The following is a 21,052-nucleotide window of genomic DNA, read 5'->3' as shown; positions in this document are numbered from 1 at the left end:
AATTACAAACCATACTTCATTTGTATTTCACGCTTTTTACAGACTGAACTCCCACAGTATCCCAAAGCTTTCAGAGGTTTGGTGCTTATATTATACCTGGAGAAAAACAACAGCTCTGCAACGGCCTAACATGCTAATGTGTATGTTGAGGGTGAAGGTGGATCAGTTTCCTGCCGCATCAGGGCAAAGAACCGTCAATTATTTCAACAAACTCTCATTAGAGTCCAGCTCAGTGGCTCTGACGGCACGTCTTGTCCTATTGTGCCAGTCAGCATTTCAGTAATCATCATCGACGTTGTTTCACATATTAACCGTTCAAGTTCTATCACAACACTTTCAATGATTGTCCAGCAGCAGAAAACCTCTGCACGCATGAAATGACTGACTAAAAGAAACAATGGAAACTGCCCACTGAGTCCTGGGTTGAAGAGTTAACAGGAATACCTCAGTTTTTTACCCCTCTACGTTACAGGAAGTGTCAAGGTCAAAGGAAGTGCTCTTAATTTCACCCCTGCAATTCCACAGATTTTTCATGAGTCAATGTTCATTTTGTGCATTAAGTCAATAAATGTATTGTGTTTTTTTTTTTCAGTTTTCCAATGTGAGACAATTTTAGTTACTTCACTGCATTTTTGTTTTCCAAAGCAAGAACTGTATACTTCTTTAATAAAGTGAACAAAACAACAAAGTGAAAAACATCGAAAGGATTATTACATTATTATTATTATTATATGTACCATCTCTTGTGTCCATTTAAGTATCAAAAGACATTCAAATCCTGACATCACTGTCTCAAGTTCTTGATATTTGGTTCCCATTCTAAGTATCTCGCATTACTCCAATTATTTCTTGGGATAAGTTTGAGCTCTGCATTTCTTTGATGAAATGATCTTTCGACTGTAGTCCTGATAACTTATGTTTCCACTCTTCAGTATAGTGCATATATTGCTGTCATCTGTGCGCAGCGTCTGAGCCTTGCATCATATTGACATGACTGAAATCCATCGTCAAAAGCAAACCAGATCTGCAGTTTAGCTTCTCTTTGCGCATGTACTTTGATGCAAATCGGCATGAATCATCAAAATGAGTGAGTGTTTGAAAAACTGACTAATTTGATCCACCCAACCCTGGGGGTGTTCAAGAACATCACGTTCAAAGAGGTAAATACTTCAGTAAACAGTCAAGTCTACAACGCTGCATTATTCAGCAGCTTCAACTACAACACACGACTAAATGCTGCTCTCTGCTGGTCAGTTTTCCGAGTTCTCTTCAAGTGACCTTTAAGCACAAAATAAGCTATAAATCTATCATGATTTCACAGCATTCTTTATTGATTCAACAAAATGATTTCAGACAGGCACTGAAGTTTTCGAGATCAAAACTCACACCAAACCAACGTGTAACAGCACGGAGAAGAAACACTCATCAAAACAACCAGCAGCTCATGAAGAATGTAAAGAAACACTGACCAACAAAGGCAAGGATATAAACTTGGAAATCCTGAGGTTTAAGCGCAGTGATGGTATCAATGGTGACTTGATCGAGTCGCTCAAAAGTCGATTGTAACAGACTATATGTTCAAGAAATATGCAAATAAAACAAGGCAGACAATGCGTTACAGTGATCACACAAATATAGAAGCGAACATTCTTCCACTGAACTCTTCATTGCATGCGTTACAGGAAACATGCCCATAATGCCAGAACTGTATACTGGCTCTGTTTATCAAAGTAAAAGTATAAAACTGGAGTGATATACAGCGGAAATCCAGCCATTCATTAGTTAGGTGCTTCTTGTTTCTTACAGGTTTTTTTTACTTGGTGTGTCTACTTCAGTTTTATTGAAGAACTAAAAATACAGTTTAAAAAAAGAACCACAAAACTGGAATCTCTTGCTTCAAACCAATTTAGTTGTTGGTGTTCCGACCAGCAGTGTAGTGCGAGTGTTGCTAACCTAACACAGCATTATAAGCTACTTTTATAAGCTATTTTTAAACTGTAAGGGGCGACAAAAAAAAACACATTTTCGTGTAACAGTGTAGTGCTGCTTTCAGTGCACCTTATTTACAATTCACTCCAAACACATATGTTAAATGTTTAAGTTAAAACAGATTCTGCTGTATTTTACAAAAATTGTTAGCAATAGTTATAGCAACTGCCAGAACACTATATGGATTACGACAGTGTTTCAGTTTGATCCACTCTCAGATATTCAGATATATAACATTTTCGTTTGTTCAGAAGGCAGGAAAAACAGGGAATTGCTGAAAAGATTTACAGCAGAAAACTGTCATCATGCTAGCACAAGCATGAAACAATTATCTCATTCATGTTGTTCATTTTGCTCGCACAGAAAACTGACCAAGACTCGGCTCAGATTTGTAATTCGCAGACTCTGCGTCTCTTAAACAAACAATAGTTTTCGCTCCTAATAATGAACTCATTGGGACTTAGCTGCTGGTCTGGGAGGGGCAGGGTTGGCTGTGCCTGAAGTGCATGATGTGCACAGCTGTCTGGTGCCACCAGTAGAACATCACCACCACCAGAACGTGCCACACTTGGTGGCTGGCTCCCAAATAGTTCAGCTGACCTGGAAAACAAGAGATATGTGATGGCACAGAGCATGGAGACGCAGAATAAAATGTCATGGAGAAAGTTGTGTTTAAAAAATCCAAGTGATAATCCAGGTGTTTCTTTCTATGCGCGTAAATGCTTCACAAACTCACCAGGGAAGTAGCGTTCAGGGATCTTGGTGACGTAGAACAAGAAGGCAGATCCAGCAATGAAGTACATCACAATCACACGAGGCAGAAACAACTGTAGAAAAGGAGCGACAATTTGAAACATTGGACCTAAAGATCATAGCAATGCTTGTAACTCTGTCTACTTGCAAGTGGCAAAGTGCACTGACTGCATTATGCAGACACAATTACAAATCATATATTATCGTTGGAGCTGTCACTAGATTGAAAGTTTAATCTCAATGAATGACAATAAAGCAGAGTTACTTCATGATAAATGGCAACAATATCACACACTTCTCTGTTGTAAATGTAGGAAGATAATGTTTTCCTCACGCACACATTTGTTTACTACAACAGCCCAACATAGCAGGAAGTGTAATGAAGCACAACATTATGAGCATTAATGCTCCTGCTTATGCTCTGATCAAATCTTCTTTTAAGTTACATTTAGAACAGATACAATATGTGGGATTAATTGCCAGATAACTCAATGCAATTGAGATGAAATTTTTAATATAGTGACAACCTTGATTCTATTTAATAAAACCAAATTCCTTACAGCTGCAATAATTTAACATTGTCTGTATGAAAGTCAAGAAATAACAGAGAATGACTTCAAAACATAAATACATTTGGATCGTTTCCTAACCTTGACCACGTCACAGCTGAACCCTCCGTTGAGCCACACCCAGTGGCAGGCGGGAATCACACTGATGCCTGCCACACAGCAGAAGATTGCCATTCTCAGCTTGCGCCAGTCGTTGCTGAGGTATCGGGGGTGGACCTGGGCGCAGAAGACCGCCAGGATCAGGGAGAGCACGGTCAGCAGATACACCTGCCGCCAAAACTGAGACAGAGAAAAACACTTTTGATGAGCTGCAGGAAAAATAGCAAGAGAGAGAAGAGTAATTCTAAACGTCACATGATGTTGCCGAACTTACAGCGTTGCAATAAAATGCGTAGAAGATTCCAGGTACGTAACAACCAAGGATGCCAACAGATATGCCTGCATAGTCCAGTGCCAGCCAGCGACGGCACGTTTTCTCTGACCGGTGGCATGAGAAAAGATGGTAGCCCACTGAACACAACATGCACACCTGGAATGAAAACACAGCCTCACATCAATCTCTGTTACTCAGATCACAAGCTGTACGTTTTTACTAACATCAATATGTGTTTGTGTCATTTATTTAGGGGTCGGCAATAACAAGGGAGTGAAACTCAAGCTATTGTTTTCTCACAACATCTAGATCAACCTGTTAAATTAATTATGAAATATCTAGACACATAAAACACTAAGCAAAGAAGCAACACTCAACACCTCCATATACACTAATGTACAGCTCTACAGGTTTCTAAAATGCAAAACACAACATTGTCATTGACTTTACTTACCTCACCAGGGACTATTGCTTGCCAACCTGTTTGAGACCTACAATGTATTAGACCAAAAACTTATGGTGCAAGCTATTATCAACTAAAACTGTGTAAAATATGGGAACCAAAAACATACTAAAATATGGACTAGTGCCAGTAATGAGATCACGGATAACATACTGTACCTGGAAGCAAAACAGCCCTATAGCATAAATAGCGTAGTCCTCTCTGTTGGCTCCAGAGGCAGGCAACACCGAGGAGAGGTCATGAACCCCGAGAGCAAAGAACAGCAAAAACCCCAGGAGGTGACTCCAAATATTAACTGTCTCATTTGACAGTATGAATATGCTGGAAAACAAAATAGCAAAAGCTGTTCACTCAACAGTACTGCAGTGCAGTTGACTGACTACACAAATACTGATGAATATCACAATACTTCAAACCTTAAGACAACCAGTCTATTATAATTACCTATTTTCATCATAAATATATTTCATACTTTGTTGATAGTTTACATAAACATAGACTAAAAACATGTTTTTGTAATCAACTTACAGCGAAAGTTGCAAACTGAGCCTCGACCTTTGGAGCTCATTTGATCTAAGTAGGTAAAGTAACCCCTTGTTCACATGTGTTGTTACTATACAACCACCTATAGTGTTCCATAAAAATTCTACTCTGGCCAATCTATTACTCTGGTTAAGAAAGAGATTCTTGTTTGAAACGTAGTCATGTTAAAGAATTTACATTCTTATCTATTATTCATGACGCAATGTGTGTAGTGCTGACGTTACAGTGAGTGAAACTTAGAGACCTTTTGATGCAAAGTTTGGATGGGAGATGAGCTCTGTATCCATCCGTGATGTAGGGGTTCTCTTTGAGGAATAGAGGGATTTGTTCGTATGTGTAGAGCCGGATCCTTTGTGGTATTAGCACCGGCCAGTGCTGGTAACTCCCCAGCTCGATGTAGTGGGCTGTTTTCAGCAGCTTTTGAGGCATCTTCAGTAGCATCACTGCGACCCCGGGTCAACCGAACGGAGTGTTGTGAGACTAGATAGAGAGGAGAACAGTCACTCACAATGGGTTCGCGACACATTTGGGTCATTGGTGGCGAGGTACACCACAAAATAAGCGTAATTCATTTAAATTTGGTTTGAACTGAAACAACACAAAAACAGCCACATATGAAGTTCAATAACGGCAGATATTTACGTCGTGAACTTCAGCTAGCACCAATGCTAAGACCCCACTTTATCGCCAAACTGAGTGAAAACAAGGCTATTTCGCTCACCATTAGTCCCGGTTCAACCGACTATGTATTTGTACAGGCGCGTCTATCATATTCGAACGACAAAACATCAGGACGCGCGCCCAAAAATCACATTTTGGGCAGACAACGACAAATATTCACGGCATCAACAAAGCCGTCTTCTTTTACTGAAGTGTGTAAACGTGCAGTCAGTACGCTACTGCCACCTGCTGGTGAAGGGCTAAACAAGAACACGTGTGGCATTTCTGTACGTAACGCTCTCTATATGCATTTAATTGTGCACTAGACAGTATATTTTTGGAAGACAAAATGTTGTCATGTGTGTTGCCGAGACAGGGACGGTCTCCATGGACTGTCCGCAGCTGTACCTCTGTCTCCACCTGCTATAACTTGGTCAGCAGTTGAGTCACAGCAGCTCATCTGTTGGATTGTGTTGTGCACAACTGAGCTTAGTGACGATGTTGAGGCTAATTCCTTTGACTTAAATATATTTTTTTGTCTTGAGTAAATGACTTAGAGATGATTTAGCAGTCACAGACGCAATCAATAATCCAGACCAGATGAAAAAGCCCCAGTGAAAGCATTTCCTGACACTCTGGCAAGGGCGCCTTAGACTCATTGTTTCTGTTTGGTGTCAAAAATCACAGTCTGAGGTTCCGCACGTTTACATTTCTTATCTCTGATCCTTCTTGTGTTTTTAGTTCTCTTGCAAAAGAAGCTTTATTTCCCTTTTGGGTGGACACTATTTAGATAAACTCATGCAAGGCTGCAAGTCACGCTGACATTCCACAGGCGTTGTGTTACCCAAATCAATTCTGTTTCCCTCCTGCAATTCGATTACACAGACAAGATGGAATTATCTTCCAACAAAACGCACTTCATATGAGGAGTCTGAGTTCTGTTTGTGTTACTTGACCTCAAACTGAAGATGCAACCTGTGAGTTTCAAAATTCTTAAATCTTTTTTTGCCCTGACGTTTTTGACTGCTCTTTCTTTTATATATGGCATGCAATGTAACAAAGTTACATGAAAACAAGTAATTAAAAAAAAATCACCATTTGGGGACAAACTTTTAGGATTACAGTTTCATTTGGGAATAATATTTGGCTATTTTCTTTGCTAATTCCACCATATCATCCTGTGGGATCCATAAGTATGTCAATAGAAGAACAATAGAGAGCCCACTAAAGCAACCTTCAATGATGCCTTTAGCAAGTTACGTCCAAGCCTTTAGTCCTGTTCCTTACATCTTTCATAAAATGTATCATTTACAGTACAAAAAAAGAACTTTTGCCTTCCTGACTTTAGACCTTTTCAGATTTTTGGTTGGTAAAAGTCTGATGATGTCGAACTGTCTAATTGACACAATGAATTAGGTAACCCTAACCCTAACCCTAACCCTAACCCTAACTCTAACCCTACACTAACCCTAACCCTAACCCTAACCCTAACCCTAACCCTAACCCTAACCCTAACTCTAACCCTACACTAACCCTAACCCTAACCCTAACCCTAACCCTAACCCTAACCCTACACTAACCCTAACCCTAACCCTAACCCTACACTAACCCTAACCCTAACCCTAACCCTAACCCTACACTAACCCTAACACTAACCCTAACCCTAACCCTAACCCTACACTAACCCTAACCCTAACCCTAACCCTACACTAACCCTAACCCTAACCCTAACCCTAACCCTAACCCTACACTAACCCTAACCCTAACCCTAACCCTACACTAACCCTAACCCTAACCCTACACTAACCCTAACCCTAACCCTAACCCTAACCCTAACCCTACACTAACCCTAACCCTAACCCTAACCCTAACCCTAACCCTACACTAACCCTAACCCTAACCCTAACCCTAACCCTACACTAACCCTAACCCTAACCCTACACTAACCCTAACCCTAACCCTAACCCTAACCCTACACTAACCCTAACCCTAACCCTAACCCTACACTAACCCTAACCCTAACCCCACACTAACCCTACACTAACCCTAACCCTAACCCTACACTAACCCTAACCCTAACCCTAACCCTACACTAACCCTAACCCTAACCCTAACCCTAACCCTAACCCTAACCCTACACTAACCCTAACCCTAACCCTAACCCTAACCCTAACCCTAACCCTACACTAACCCTAACCCTAACCCTACACTAACCCTAACCCTAATCCTAACCCTAACCTAACCCTAACCCTAACCCTAACCCTAACCCTACACTAACCCTAACCCTACCCTAACCCTAACCCTACACTAACCCTAACCCTAACCTACACTAACCCTAACCCTAACCCTAACCCTAACCTAACCCTACACTAACCCTAACCCTACCCTAACCCTAACCCTACACTAACCCTAACCCTAACCCTACACTAACCCTAACCTAACCCTAACCCTACACTAACCCTAACCCTACACTAACCCTAACCCTAACCCTACCCTAACCCTAACCCTACACTAACCCTAACCCTAACCCTACACTAACCCTAACCCTAACCCTAACCCTAACCCTAACCCTTCTAACCCTCACACAAACACTAACCCTAACCTAACCCTACACTAACCCTAACCCTAACCCTACCCTAACCCTAACCCTACACTAACCCTAACCCTACACTAACCCTAACCTAACCCTAACCCTACACTAACCCTAACCCTACACTAACCCTAACCCTAACCCTACCCTAACCCTAACCCTACACTAACCCTAACCCTAACCCTACACTAACCCTAACCCTAACCCTAACCCTAACCCTAACCCTTCTAACCCTCACACAAACACTAACCCTAACCTAACCCTACACTAACCCTAACCCTAACCCTACCCTAACCCTAACCCTACACTAACCCTAACCCTACACTAACCCTAACCTAACCCTAACCCTACACTAACCCTAACCCTACACTAACCCTAACCCTACCCTAACCCTACACTAACCCTAACCCTACCCTAACCCTACACTAACCCTAACCCTAACCTAACCCTACACTAACCCTAACCCTAACCCTACCCTAACCCTAACCCTACACTAACCCTAACCCTAACCCTACACTAACCCTAACCCTAACCTAACCCTAACCCTAACCTAACCCTACACTAACCCTAACCCTAACCCTACCCTAACCCTACACTAACCCTAACCCTACACTAACCCTCACACTAACACTAACCCTACACTAACCCTAACCCTACACTAACCCTAACCCTAACCCTACACTAACCCTAACCCTAACCCTACCCTAACCCTAACCCTAACCTAACCCTAACTCTACCCTAACCCTAACCCTAACCCTAACCCTAACCTAACCCTACACTAACCCTAACACCCTGGAACAAAACCTTTTCAACTTCTTTAAATAAGTATTACTAAAGTGCAGAGGTGGGTGAAGTGCAGCACAGATGCCACGTGCAGCCCTTTGCCCTTATATGTGGCACTACAGCAAAACAACAAATGATAGCACATGCCTTTTTTTTAAATCATTCATCACTTACCACATTCCAAACAGAAACTCATTGGCTATTTCTTATGTTTTAATTTTACTTATTTATATTGTTGGAATGTGTGATACACATTTAACAGTGGTTATGTCCCACAAAAGTAAATCATTGTCATTTAAAGAAAATAACTTTGGGGAAAACAGTGCCTTAATATAATTTACTCATAGTTCCCTCGATATTCACCAAGATCGTCCAGTAATTATGATTTATATAGAGATCTTTAAATGCAATATACATACAATCAAAAGATGTATTTCACCAAGTGACATTGAATATTATTTGAGTATGTAATGTAGTGATTACACTTTCTTATTTATTAACACTGAAGTAGTAAAATAAAAGTGGCATTTAAATTCGATTTTCTGTCTTATGGTCTGACGCAAAACGGTCTCAGTATTTAACGCGTAATAAAGAGTGTAATATAGATGCGAACTCGCATTTGAATGGTTATTGGGATGAATATGGTGAGGTTTTATAGATTTCTATCCAAACGCAAGCATCAGTGTTAATCCTATTTGCAGTCTAGTTACGACTGTATTCACCTCAGTGCCAGTACAGTTCTGTCGTTAAATCAGAGCTCCCGCTTAACGTGCTTTTATTTTGAAGGAGCCAGAGGAAAAGCTTCACCCCGCCTCTTATTCCTTCACTGTAGTCGTACTGTATGTGAGGGAAACTCGTGGACCCCGGGACCTTCACCATGAACACTGAGACTATAAACTAATGGATTATGGATCGGCTATGCCTTTGTTGCTGCTTTTTACTCTGGGCGGGTCCTTTCGTGGCGGTTAATGCTGAGGAACATGCGTCTTGTGATGGAGCGTTTGATGTTTATTTTGTCTTAGACAGGTGGGTCCGGCGTGAGCGCGTGTCGCTGTACTTGGGTGTGTGGAATAAATGCGGTGTGATGTCAGTTATCTCAGCGCTTCTGAGGGTCTGCGTCCTCTCCATGTATGGAGGTGTCTCCTCTGCTGCACTTCAGTTTATATAAACTGCCATTTCTCATCGACACTGTACAGGACTTCAACATCCAAACATGCTAATGTTTTCGATATATATGCAAAAAAGAAAACATGAGAGCGAAAGGTTCTGTTTGTGGAAACATCCTCTTCATTCATGTTTTTGTTTTCAGGCCATTAAAAGAAAGGGGTCACAAGTGTTAGAAGTTGAGAGCATTCTGTCCTGCTGATCCTTGACGTCACCAGGTCCTAGGTATAAAGCAAATATAATGAATGATCTAAATTATAGATAAAAACACTTTACATTCCACGTCTGCTTTTGGAAAATGATTGTAGTGCATTGCACTGATAATATTATAGTTATACATAGGATATCTAATCTAATTTAATCTAATCTAAATGGACTCACTGTACGTGTTCTGATCATGAGCCACACTAGTGCTCAACCTCTGCCTCGGTTTTTATCACTTTATACATCACTTTATATGCTTTCAATCATGAAAGTGCAAAGTGAGGCTAGGAGGACTCCCTTAGCCCACAACCCGGATCCATATGGTCTTCATGATGCCCTGTTTGGTCATAGCTGTAACTATAACAATTCTTTTTTTTTTTTTTTTTTACTGACAAATGACATCATGTTAGATTACTTTTTTCTGCTTGCATTTTGTTGAAAGTAATTCACTTTATTTACATTTTTTTTCCAGATTTTATTATTGTTGTTATTTATATCATGTAATATGTAATATTATAATAATACAAATGATTCTCTCTTATTATGTTAGTTTAATTTTTCAAATTAAAATACAAGTTTTCCACAGAACTCAGATCAAGGATGTCTTGAACCTCTTTTTTAAAGAGAGCGTCAAACCCAATAATGCTGTTGTTGTTTTATGGCTCCAACCCAGGTGTATAATGCAACATCTTAGAAGATTAATTCTGCTGCAATGCCATGTTTCATCAGAGCTATCCGTGTGGCATGTGTAGATTCTCCAGTCAAAACTGTGCAGTGCATGTAAGCAGTGGTCAGCACTTTTGAAAAGTGCTATACAGAGAAAGTAAAAGCGTCAAATCAGCTGAGATTACTGCTGTCAAAGTAGCTTTCTCCTCTCATCTGGGAAAGAACATCAACATTTGGCCCATCATTTAAAGATGCTGTGCTCAGTTGACCACTGACAAGGGGGGGAAATGTCCAGTTGCTAACAAGATAGTCAATATCCAACAGGTGGTCATAATGTAACAGATGACTTCACTAATAACGTTTGCTGGTTCCTCTCTGGTTTTCTGAGTCACGTCAGTTGTAAATGGATCAGACTCTACTTAAACAGCTGCTGGGATTGAAAAAAAATGTTGAGAATAGGAAGTAATTCAAATATGACAAGGTGACATGTTTGGAACAGGAATATAAACAACCTGTCACTTCTGAGACTGTCCCTGACCAGGCTTACACTTTTTTATGTTTAGGTTTTGGAAATACAATTTCAGAAGTGCTTTAAAGTGGTGAAATGTCAACAGAGAATATAATTTCTTGTTGTTGTGGATTATTGAATATTAAATGTGATGTGTTGCAGGTCGGGCAGTGTGTCGGGACACTGGGAGGAGATCTATGGATTTGTAGAGCAGCTGACCAGCAGATTTGTCAGGTAGGCGGTTTGTTCTCCTCCTGAGTCGCATGAGAGCAGACCCATCAGCAGCCGCATGGACTCTGTCCGAAGTTTCTAAAGCAGGGTGACTCTTGATCACTAAACAAGAATGTGGAAAGTAGGGCACGTCTTTCTATTTTGGACTGTAAACTTCATAGAAGAGCACCAACTGTTCCAAAATCCCTGGGGTTATGTTAGTGTAGCGGGTGTGTGTGATATATTTAGGTTTAATAGTGGGTTGGTGTGTAGGTTCCACACATTCGAGCAGATGTTGTTGCCCACAAGACTGAGTGAGAAGTGTGGATGAGTGGAGAAATATAAAGATTCAGATGGATGACAATTGGAATGGTCTTGGATTTTTGTTGCTCTTGTTCATTAGCATTCAATGTGGAATTAACATGGAAGACTTATTACTGCTTTTTTAGTGTTTTTGTTTGAAGTTCATTTTAAAAGATCTTATTTTCAACGGGAGCTATAGTAGAGCTATAGTAGAGAAGACCATCCCTCAATGGCTCTTTGTGGATTAGGAATTCATCCCTTGGGGACTGTACCACATGCTAAATTTTGGTTTTCCTCTGAGACCAAAGTGATGATTCTGAGAAGAAACAAACACGATGCCCGTAGAACAAGATCTTAAGAGGCTCCACTTTGGGTGTCCCATGTCCCATGACGTCAGAGGGGTGACATCTAAATTGTGGCACCTCAGCATTGAAGGTTTTTCACTTGGGGTGGGACTGGACTTTTAAAATAAAACAAATCAGAGTTTCAATAATTGATTCATGGCTAGTCAATATTTCACACCAGGTTCAATGTGTACACATAATCGAAACCATCAGGCTGGAACTCTTTGCTGCATTAAGTGCACATTTTTTATGCTTCCATCCCACAACAATTTTCCATCCATCAGCACAATCTCATTTAGTCTCCATAATCGTTTTGGTTAGAACATCACATTGTGTCATGTGGTGCACCTAGAATTGGAAGGATGTTTCCTGTGAAAACCATTTGTATGTGAATTGTTTTAGTCAGTCCCAGCCTTATTTTTCACCCATTCCCAGGAGGGATCCTGGGGCGCATCTAGGACCTCATGCTGAGACTGCTGCCGACGGTCTCATTTTAACAAGCTCTCAATGTGCTTTCACATCAACAATAAAATGTCACCACATAAAAGCTTGTTCGTAAAAATGTGAGCTGAGAGATGACACAGACGAAGATGTCATTTTTCACTTGACTGTACAGCTTTTCCAGGGGTGGGGTTCCTAGCTTGTTTGTGGACCAAGACGCTGTTAGTTGAATCATAAGAAGTCAATGTAGTGAAGTAATCGCTAATAAAAGTTTCATCTTCAAGTAACATAAAAAGTACATGGATTTATTTACTTCTGTCACCATTGTCAGGCGTGTGAGTGATGGAGGGTGTCCCACGCCCAGTGAAGTCGAGACAGACCCCAAAACCCTGTGATCAGAATAAGGAAATGATGAATGACTGTCTGATGACTGATTTATCCAGAAATTACACATTAAATGTCTGACTTGAAAAACATTGCAGTCCCAGGATGAGGGTCTCCTACATCGTGTTCTCCGCCAACGCAGTCGTCATTCTGCCAATAACTGGTGACAGGTACAGTATGAGTCTCGGCATGAGGCCCCTCCATTTTCTCTGTTACTAGTCAATCCAGCTACTGTTTTCATCTGCTTGTCCTTTGAACATCCTCAGCATGGCGAACGCTATCTTATCTGTCTATATTTAAACTGCTGCTCAGGGTGAAGATCGAAGAGGGTTTGGACAAGCTGAGTCAAATCAGACCAGCTGGTGAAACGTACATGCACGAAGGCTTGAAGGCAGTAAGTGAATGTTTGTCATTGTTTTGTGTGTTGAAGAAAAGTGGCATTCAAGTCATGTTTTGACCATCAGGTGTCGGACCAGATGAAGGTGCAAACTGCACCTTCATCCACCATCATCATCGTCCTGACGGATGGCAAGCTGGAGGTTTATCCTTATGAGCTGAGTGTGGAGGAGGTATCTCTCACACAAACACATTCACCCAGGGTAGTCCAATCCCACCCCCCCCAAAAATAAAGCACTTCTTGTGCAAAGTTTCAGGAATGCCACACAAAGAGAGATTTGAAACCACACTGCGACAACCAGATTCAATTTCAGTTCTTTCCATGTCAACTTGGCATCTCTGATTCACACTGCCAGTCAGAGAGGTTTCATGAATTAAAAACTCAAATTGTGTTCAATTCTTCTGCATTTAAAACATTTCATTTTTCACATAAAAGTACGAAATACCACAAAATACCGAAATGATCGGAGCTCCTCAGCAGCGCCCCAGATGTTGACTAACATCCTTGGCGTCTGGTTTTATTGTGAGCTCTGTAACTTTTCAGGTTTCTCCTCTTTCACTTTTGGGATTTGTCTGTGTCTGGGCAACAATGACAATGCTTTACATTTGGTTTATCAACTCTTGCTTCGGCTTCGGCCAATTAAGAGTTGCCTCTTTGCAACTACATGTGTTATAATGCTCCAAAGAGGCGGGTGATTTCCAGCTTTAAAATTGTTTTCACGTGTTGTCTTATCTCAGATTTCATGTCAGGACAATCCACTCAGCTCTCTGCAGGAGTTGACTGTTTCAGTGTTGTGATTCCAGGCCGACAGAGCCCGAGGCTTTGGGGCCAGAGTCTACTGTGTCGGGGTCATGGACTTTGACCATCAGCAGGTATAATGGTGGATACTTTCCTTTTCACACGGGTGGGGGAAATCACTTTCTCTGAGTGATACTGTGACCTCATGCTTTCAGTGTGTGTGCTCTGTATCCATTAACCCATGCTGACCCGCTTTATTTGAGGACATCCTGCAGATGCACTTACAAAGATTAGTTCTGTTTTTCTAACAGTATAATGCAGCTTATCTATGAGGGGAGAGGTTTTGTTTAGATTCAGAAAAAAACAATGAAAACAAAAATGAGTTGGACACATTTATTTAAAGTAAAAAGTAGTAATAGTGTTTTAATGTCTGTCATTGATTCTAGCTAAATCATCTGGTTCCGTTTATTGCTGTTTCTCATGAATTCTAACGATTCCACTAAATACACTCAATATGTTGTAATGGGAGTATTTTTTTCCGCGGGCATTAACTAAAGACAAAAGAAAAGAAAAGATTTTGTGTGTTCTTCTGATCAATTGTCGATGGTGGAAGTGGTAAAAGAACATTGCTGATAAAGAAAATTAATGAGAGAATTGTGGATTTTTTTTTTATTCAGTAAACAGTGATGAACTATTGAAGTAAAAAAAAAACACTCTGAGAGTGCAAACCTGTGGCAGGCAGCTTCAACACAATGACAGTGACAAAATATCTTTGTAAAATAAAATAAAATAAATTACTGGATCCCAATGGCAATCTGGCACAAATACCAAGAAACAAAGGCCAAAAAAGGTGTCCTGTCTCCCAATCTTTACCAATCCACATATTCCACATAATTCCTGAAAATTTCATTTAAATCTGTCCATAACTTTTCATGTTATTTGACAAACACACTAACCAACTTCGATGAACACTTAGCGTCCTTGGCAGTGGTAATAAAGAACAGTAGGAGCAGCGTGTCTGAATGTGAGGGAGGCAGGTGGAAGAGTTTGGTGGGTAGATGGAGGACGGTGGAAACCGATGGAGATGACTGATCATACTTAGTGCTGAAATGTGCAAGAAAATAAAGGGAAACTGTTACAAATCAAGACAGGTCTGACTCCTCTGCTGATGAACCGTAACATGGAACCTAATTCTGATGGTGCATAACTCAGACCTGATTCCTAGAACTGCCCCAACACGATGCATTTGAAACAGTATAGCTGATGTTTAGTGTGAGCCGGCGACCTCCTGCCCATCTCAGTCGCCGAGCATCTCTGTGGCCGGAGCAGGAAGTCATTACTGGGCTCTAATTAAATCAAGCCGAGCAGCTTCCTGTGTCGTTATCATTATGCTTAGAGATGAAAGCCTGAGTCGGGAGCTCCCGGGACTATTATCTCCTGAAAACACTCCACATACATCTACTGTAAACACAGCATTACGTCTAATCATGTTGTCTCAATGTATGTTGCAGCTGGCTGAGATTGCTGACGGGACAGATCAGGTGTTCCCTGTGCTCTCTGGGTTTCATGATCTCAAGGACACTGTCAACAAAGTAAGGCATCTGGTCCACTGCTTTTGCTACCAGTAGAAAGCAATATTTAAATCAGAGTAAAAAAGCAGGAAGTATAGGATAATGTGCGCCTTTAAAACAGAAAAAAGAAAAAAAAACAGAGCAATTTTTCTTTTTTTTATTCAAATGTATTGCTAAAAATGATTTAATGTCTATAGAACTTTACCTCACTTCAAACATCTGAGTGTCATTTTGACTATTCTATAACAGAGGTGTAATTACATGTAACCATGGAACCGCCCACTACTATAACAACCTCTACTCATATAATACCACCTTTATTTAAAAGCCTTTGACAAATGGAAAAGCTGATGCATTTGTTCAACGTGTTGAACATAGAAAGACATGTTTGTACTGTAACTCATGACTATTTATTATATGTTATATCATTATGCTATATAGAATATGTATTGAGCATGTGTTTGAAATGTTGAGGGGTTTCGCTACAACACAAACCTTGTCACCACAGTACTCAATCATAGAGGAGAAAATATGAGCGTTAGATGTTGCAGTCGTAGTAAAAGAAAGGGCCACTGTGTGTTGGCTCCGGCATCTCCGAGTCAAGGCCCACAGGCCTGATATGACCAGTGATGCAATTGGATATGATATCATGTTGTCTATTATTAGTGTCCAGCCAGTAGAAAACACTCAAAAATATCCCATAGTGCACTGTAAGTGAAGCTCACACAAAGGCTTAAATCTGATTTTCATTTCTCTTTTGGCCCTCTGTGAGTGAGTTTGTCAGTCCTGCTCTGTGGAAGAGACACTCTCTCACACACTGAAACATGTGTCTGCGTCCCCACAGATCCTGGAGCAGTCATGTGCGGACGTATTCACAGTAGAACCATCGAGTGTCTGTGTCAACGGTGAGTTAGCAGGAGTTGTGCCGTGTTTGTTCATGAATAAATGCAATGTTTAAGTGCAGTTTCTTTTGGATTCCAGAGTCGTTTAATGTGGTGCTGAGAGGCAGCGGGTTCAGTGGGTCGAAGAGGACGCAGAGTGTGCTCTGTATCATCACACATGACAAAAATACCTTCAGTGAGTTTCAACACCACAGAAGAAGCAGCACATGTTGCATCGCAATGGTTGATGAATAAGCGAGCGGCACTGTCAGACACATCAGAATAAAACTCTCATACAAAAATGCATGGAAAAAAAAAGTAATTTAAAAAAACGTTATAATAAATTATGTATTTCAGACATTTCACTCTAAATTATTATAGCATTTTTAGTAAAATCTAATGAATAAATCCTTTCCAAATGACCTAAAAGATGATTTTCTTCTGCGGACTTTAATTTGAAATATTTTCATAAGAAAATGTGTTTGTTTGCTGTTAATAAGAACGTGAAAATTCATTGGCCTGAAGCGTGCACCAAAATTAAAATCAGGGCACCAAAAAAAAAAAGAAAACATCAGTCTATGAATTTGTTTGTGCGCGATACAAAGAAATCCCAAGTCAACACGAACGCTTCGGTCACATGCAAGGCGCTGTGCTGAGTGAATTATTTTCAGAGTGTGCAGTGATGCACAGTTGGATGTGCTTCCTGCAGAGTTTTAGTAACAAACAATCCTTTTATTGGGCTGAACTACAGGACAGAGGACACATTATCAGGCAGCGCAGAGAGAAGAGCCGCTCACTGTCTCTTCAGTCTCTTTAAAGAAGAGTGGGGTCAGTCCACGAACACGCGATGGAACCAGGAGTTACTTTGTTTTGACTTGAAGCCTGATTGGATGAGGTATCGCCGTAGTGAGATCATCTCAGCATTAAATCTAGAGCCATGGCCCTGACAACACCCTTTTCCTTCTCATGTTTAGCGCAGCACTTCGGGGTTGAAACCCCACCCTAGGATTGACTGCATCTGGGCACATGCTTGAAATGGCTGATGACTTGGATAATGTTAGTGGATTTTTAGAAACATTAGAGACGGCGCTTTGCATGTCAAGAAAATGAAATATATTTCGCATTCAACAAAGTGGCAGTCGGTCAGTATTTTTTGTTGCCAAGTCCTTACTTTGAAAAGTGAAATGAAGACAGCTGTTGGGGAGCAGTCTTGGTGTGGGGCATGTGGGAACTCATGGTCTCCACCGATGCTGCATTAGGTTAACACCTACAACCTGCAGTGTGTCAGCTGACCAAGATGAAGGTCTGCTGCTCCCTCAGGTCTGAGACCATGCTTCTCAGCTGGGACGGAGGGGATGACATCTCTGTAAAAAACAACATGGCTCTAGATCCTCTGTCCTACCATTGATGCGCTCCTGAGCTTTGCATAGTGACCGAAAGAATGAGAGGCTGAACTTGAGGCTCCCTGGAGGTCTCTCTGTGAAGTGGTGCATTCCATGTCACACTGCTAACAGTTCCAGCAGCAGACCAAAGACATACTGAGATTACGCCTCCTTGTCGCCTCATCCCTCCCAAAAAAAGGTGGTCCCCAGAGACAGGGACTTGGAGGCCCTGTTTACTCAGACCGCTGCCCCTGCGACCCGTCTTATCTTTGAATCACAAGTTTAACATGCTGCCTGCATCACTGCGTTTTCTTTTTTTCAGACCAGAAGCCGACAGTCGTCCGTGACGGTCATCTGCTGTGTCCAGCTCCCGTCCTCACACAAGCTGGACAGTAAGTCATGTAGTTGTGACTGGAAGCAAATGTGTTCAAACTGTGACAGAATTTTTATGCCTCCATGATTATGTAAAAATGTATTATGACCACAGAACTTGTGGGGGAAGAAAGCTGCAGAAATGTTACAATAAGCATTTTTGAGGGAACAATGGGGCGTCAAGGACTGAAATTGTTCTTGTCTGTTGGTTCAAAAAAAGCCACCCAGTCTTCACTTACAATCTTCACATACTATCAATACATAGATGTGTCTGGAATATGATTCAATTGAACGCCAATCGTGGTGCATTGCAGGCTCTTTCAAAATGAAATGCACCATATGAAGTGGGGGAATCTGGCTTGCAGATGACAGCCTACATCCGCCTGTGGAATCCTTCTGCATCATATTTTGGTTCATGATAGCAAGGAAACTACTTTTGATTGAAGCGATTCCGACTTTAGAGCATGTTTGGGCCGATCGTTCTTCAGACACTCTTTACATTGCTGACACAGTGAGGGTGAACTTGTTTTTGCTGATGCTTTCCAGTTCCATTGAAGTGCTGGTCAGCCTCAATAATGGACAGTCGTACATCTCCAGCCCAGTCACCATCACCGCTGCTGAATGTGTGAGTATTTAGGTCAAAAATGGTTGGCAAAACAAAAAGCAAAAACTCGCTGCAAGTGAAAAATAATGGCTAGATTTTAGAAATAATGTTGTGGCTTATTGTGTAAAAGTGGCATGGCAGCGGTGGGTCTGTCTGTGTGTGTGCGGAGGATGATATTAACTCTTGTCTGGCTGCAGTCAGATGGGATTTGGGTGCTCTGGTTGCTGCTGGTTCTGTTGCTGTTGGTGGGTCTGGGCCTGCTCTGGTGGTTCTGGCCTCTGTGCTGCACAGTGGTGAGTCCCAGAGGGAAGCAACAATACGTCACCGGCAACTGCGGGTGACGTATTGTTGAGTCGCTCTCCGTGTTTGCAGGTGATCAGAGACCCTCCACCCTCTCGGCCCCCTCCTCCTCCTCCACCACTTGTACTTGTGAGTAGTGAACTTTATAGTACCAAAAATGTGATTGAATGTTTTTTTTCCTTACAAATTTGAATTAAAGTAGAGACATTCCTGTGTCACAGGAGTATTTACAACAAATATATTGATAGGCAGAAGTTAAAGTTCTGGGGAATCTGCCCTTTTGGTCCATTGATCCCAATGGCAAGAGCTTGATATGCAACACCCAACAACTGTGGTCCTGCCCAGCATGAAGCAGGTGGCCCTCATGTTTTCCCAGATGGATGCAATGTGCTGCTGAACTGACCAAGACAGGGAGTGGGTGAAATCACAATGAATCTTTGCACAAATACTACACACAACATTAGTGTTACGAAAGTATTTCGCTCTCAGTTGAGCTGAAAAAAAAACTTGGCCGCAAGTGTGTAAACTTTTTCACGGAGATTAATGACATGTTGTTGGGAGTTATGAATGATGTAAGCTGAGCAACATGTGAGGGAACAGCGACCGACGTGAGTATCACAACACCACCATCTAGTGGGCATCAATGGTGCTACAAATTTTAAGATCCGTGCTTTTCTTGAGTTTTGCTTTTTGACATTTTAGATAAGAATTAGTAACCAGGAGTAAGAGCTAAATTTTGTCTTATAAGGAAAGTTGTTTTATCAGATAAAAATGACATAGTTTATCAACCATTATTATTAAGTACGTGGTATTCAATAATAATTATATTATAACTAATATATGTCAGATTTTCATGTCTTATGAAGCTGGAAACGTTTTTGTATATATCCAATGTACACCAGATTCATTCTAATACCTTTGTCTTCTTGTTCTGTCCTGTTCATTCAGCAGTTGTTGTTGCACGAGTCTTGTGTTTTCTCACTGAAAAACTACGGTACATCATGTTGTTGTGTCACGACAAGATGGTGTGGGCAGTGTCCCTAAATATGGACAGTTGATCAACATCTTTAAAAACCAAATACCATGGCAGTGAAAGACAAAAATGTCATCCACACATATGTAGATTGGGGAGCTCAGAGGTTAAATCGTATGATGGCAAGATTAAGGTTATTTTCTCACCCTATAAAATCATCCTTCTTGTGTTAAAAGGAGCCTGAAGATCTGTCTCCCAAACACAAGTGGCCAACGGTGGACGCCTCCTATTATGGGGGCAGGGGTCCGGGAGGAATCAAGCGCATGGAGGTGAAGTTCAGATTGTCAGCGAATTGTCATGTGAACGTTGAGTGTGAAATCTTGTGTACTGTAGGTGCGCTGGGGTGAGAAGGGGTCGACGGAGGAGGGGTCGAGGTTAGAGAGAGCCAAGAATGCTGTCATCACCATGCCAGAAGAGGGAGATGAGCTGGTCATACCAAGACCCCCACCAAGACCTCCACCAGTTTATAACCCTCTGCCAGAGCCCAAGTGGTACACTCCGATCAAGGTGAGTGATCATCATTTCCACACTGCATCCTGAATGTCTCGAACAATGATGGGGAGTGATATTCTTCAGAGTCGTTTTGATGCTCTTCGGGCTTTGCTGAGGAGACAGTACGACAGAGTGGCCATCATGAGGCCCACTTCACAAGACCAGGTGAGAATTGTTGATCATCGATACGCACATTGTCGCCACCATCAAGGAAATGGTGTTCAAAAATTAATCTTTTTTTGTCGTTTCAGGGTCGTTGCATCAACTTCACCAGAGTTCAAAGTCACTGAATTGACGTAATAATCTGTTTAAATGTAAATAAATCTTTTTTCATA

At 41.3% G+C, this 21,052-nt stretch overlaps 2 protein-coding genes across 3 annotated transcripts; one reads left to right on the top strand and one right to left on the bottom strand.

The window, feature by feature from the left end:
* Positions 1-1,310: 1,310 nt before the first annotated feature.
* Positions 1,311-5,581, bottom strand: LOC128770933 (progestin and adipoQ receptor family member 3-like). The gene is made up of 7 exons (XM_053885950.1): positions 5,412-5,581; positions 4,935-5,170; positions 4,306-4,468; positions 3,685-3,840; positions 3,393-3,590; positions 2,726-2,816; positions 1,311-2,589 (listed from the first exon to the last, which is right to left on the bottom strand). The coding sequence occupies exons 2-7, from the start codon at positions 5,129-5,131 to the stop codon at positions 2,450-2,452; spliced, it is 945 nt and encodes a 314-aa protein (XP_053741925.1). The 5' UTR covers positions 5,132-5,170; positions 5,412-5,581; the 3' UTR covers positions 1,311-2,449.
* Positions 5,582-9,564: 3,983 nt separating this feature from the next.
* Positions 9,565-21,049, top strand: antxr2b (ANTXR cell adhesion molecule 2b). 2 transcript variants are annotated; one of them, XM_053884488.1, is made up of 17 exons: positions 9,565-9,749; positions 11,428-11,499; positions 13,046-13,117; positions 13,260-13,341; positions 13,412-13,516; positions 14,148-14,216; positions 15,594-15,674; positions 16,498-16,558; positions 16,635-16,730; positions 18,239-18,308; positions 18,835-18,913; positions 19,090-19,185; positions 19,265-19,321; positions 20,402-20,494; positions 20,559-20,732; positions 20,802-20,882; positions 20,969-21,049. In XM_053884488.1, exons 1-17 carry the CDS (start codon positions 9,631-9,633, stop codon positions 21,005-21,007), a joined length of 1,446 nt encoding a protein of 481 aa, XP_053740463.1. In that variant the 5' UTR covers positions 9,565-9,630; the 3' UTR covers positions 21,008-21,049. The 2 variants fall into 2 exon arrangements, with proteins under 2 accessions (XP_053740463.1, XP_053740464.1); XM_053884489.1 differs by lacking the exon at positions 9,565-9,749 and adding an exon at positions 10,030-10,112.
* Positions 21,050-21,052: the final 3 nt, after the last annotated feature.

The sequence above is a fragment of the Synchiropus splendidus genome, chromosome 1, assembly GCF_027744825.2.
Source record: "Synchiropus splendidus isolate RoL2022-P1 chromosome 1, RoL_Sspl_1.0, whole genome shotgun sequence".
Taxonomy (NCBI): domain Eukaryota; kingdom Metazoa; phylum Chordata; class Actinopteri; order Syngnathiformes; family Callionymidae; genus Synchiropus; species Synchiropus splendidus.
The sequence above is the reverse complement of the archived record's forward strand: the minus strand, read 5'-3'. Positions and strand labels throughout refer to the sequence as shown.

What these genes read in the sequence shown, in the direction of transcription:
- LOC128770933 (XM_053885950.1), bottom strand. Translation starts at nt 5,131, where the DNA reads ATGCTACTGAAGATGCCTCAAAAGCTGCTGAAAACAGCCCACTACATC. An exon ending in TAGGGCTGTTTTGCTTCCAG is followed by an intron (nt 3,841 to 4,305) that starts GTACAGTATGTT and finishes TTTTCATTCCAG; the next exon opens with GTGTGCATGTTGTGTTCAGT. An exon ending in TCAGCTGTGACGTGGTCAAG is followed by an intron (nt 2,817 to 3,392) that starts GTTAGGAAACGA and finishes CCTTTTCTACAG; the next exon opens with TTGTTTCTGCCTCGTGTGAT.
- antxr2b (XM_053884488.1), top strand. Translation starts at nt 9,631, where the DNA reads ATGGATCGGCTATGCCTTTGTTGCTGCTTTTTACTCTGGGCGGGTCCT. An exon ending in TGGACTTTGACCATCAGCAG is followed by an intron (nt 14,217 to 15,593) that starts GTATAATGGTGG and finishes TGTATGTTGCAG; the next exon opens with CTGGCTGAGATTGCTGACGG. An exon ending in GTCCTCACACAAGCTGGACA is followed by an intron (nt 18,309 to 18,834) that starts GTAAGTCATGTA and finishes GATGCTTTCCAG; the next exon opens with TTCCATTGAAGTGCTGGTCA.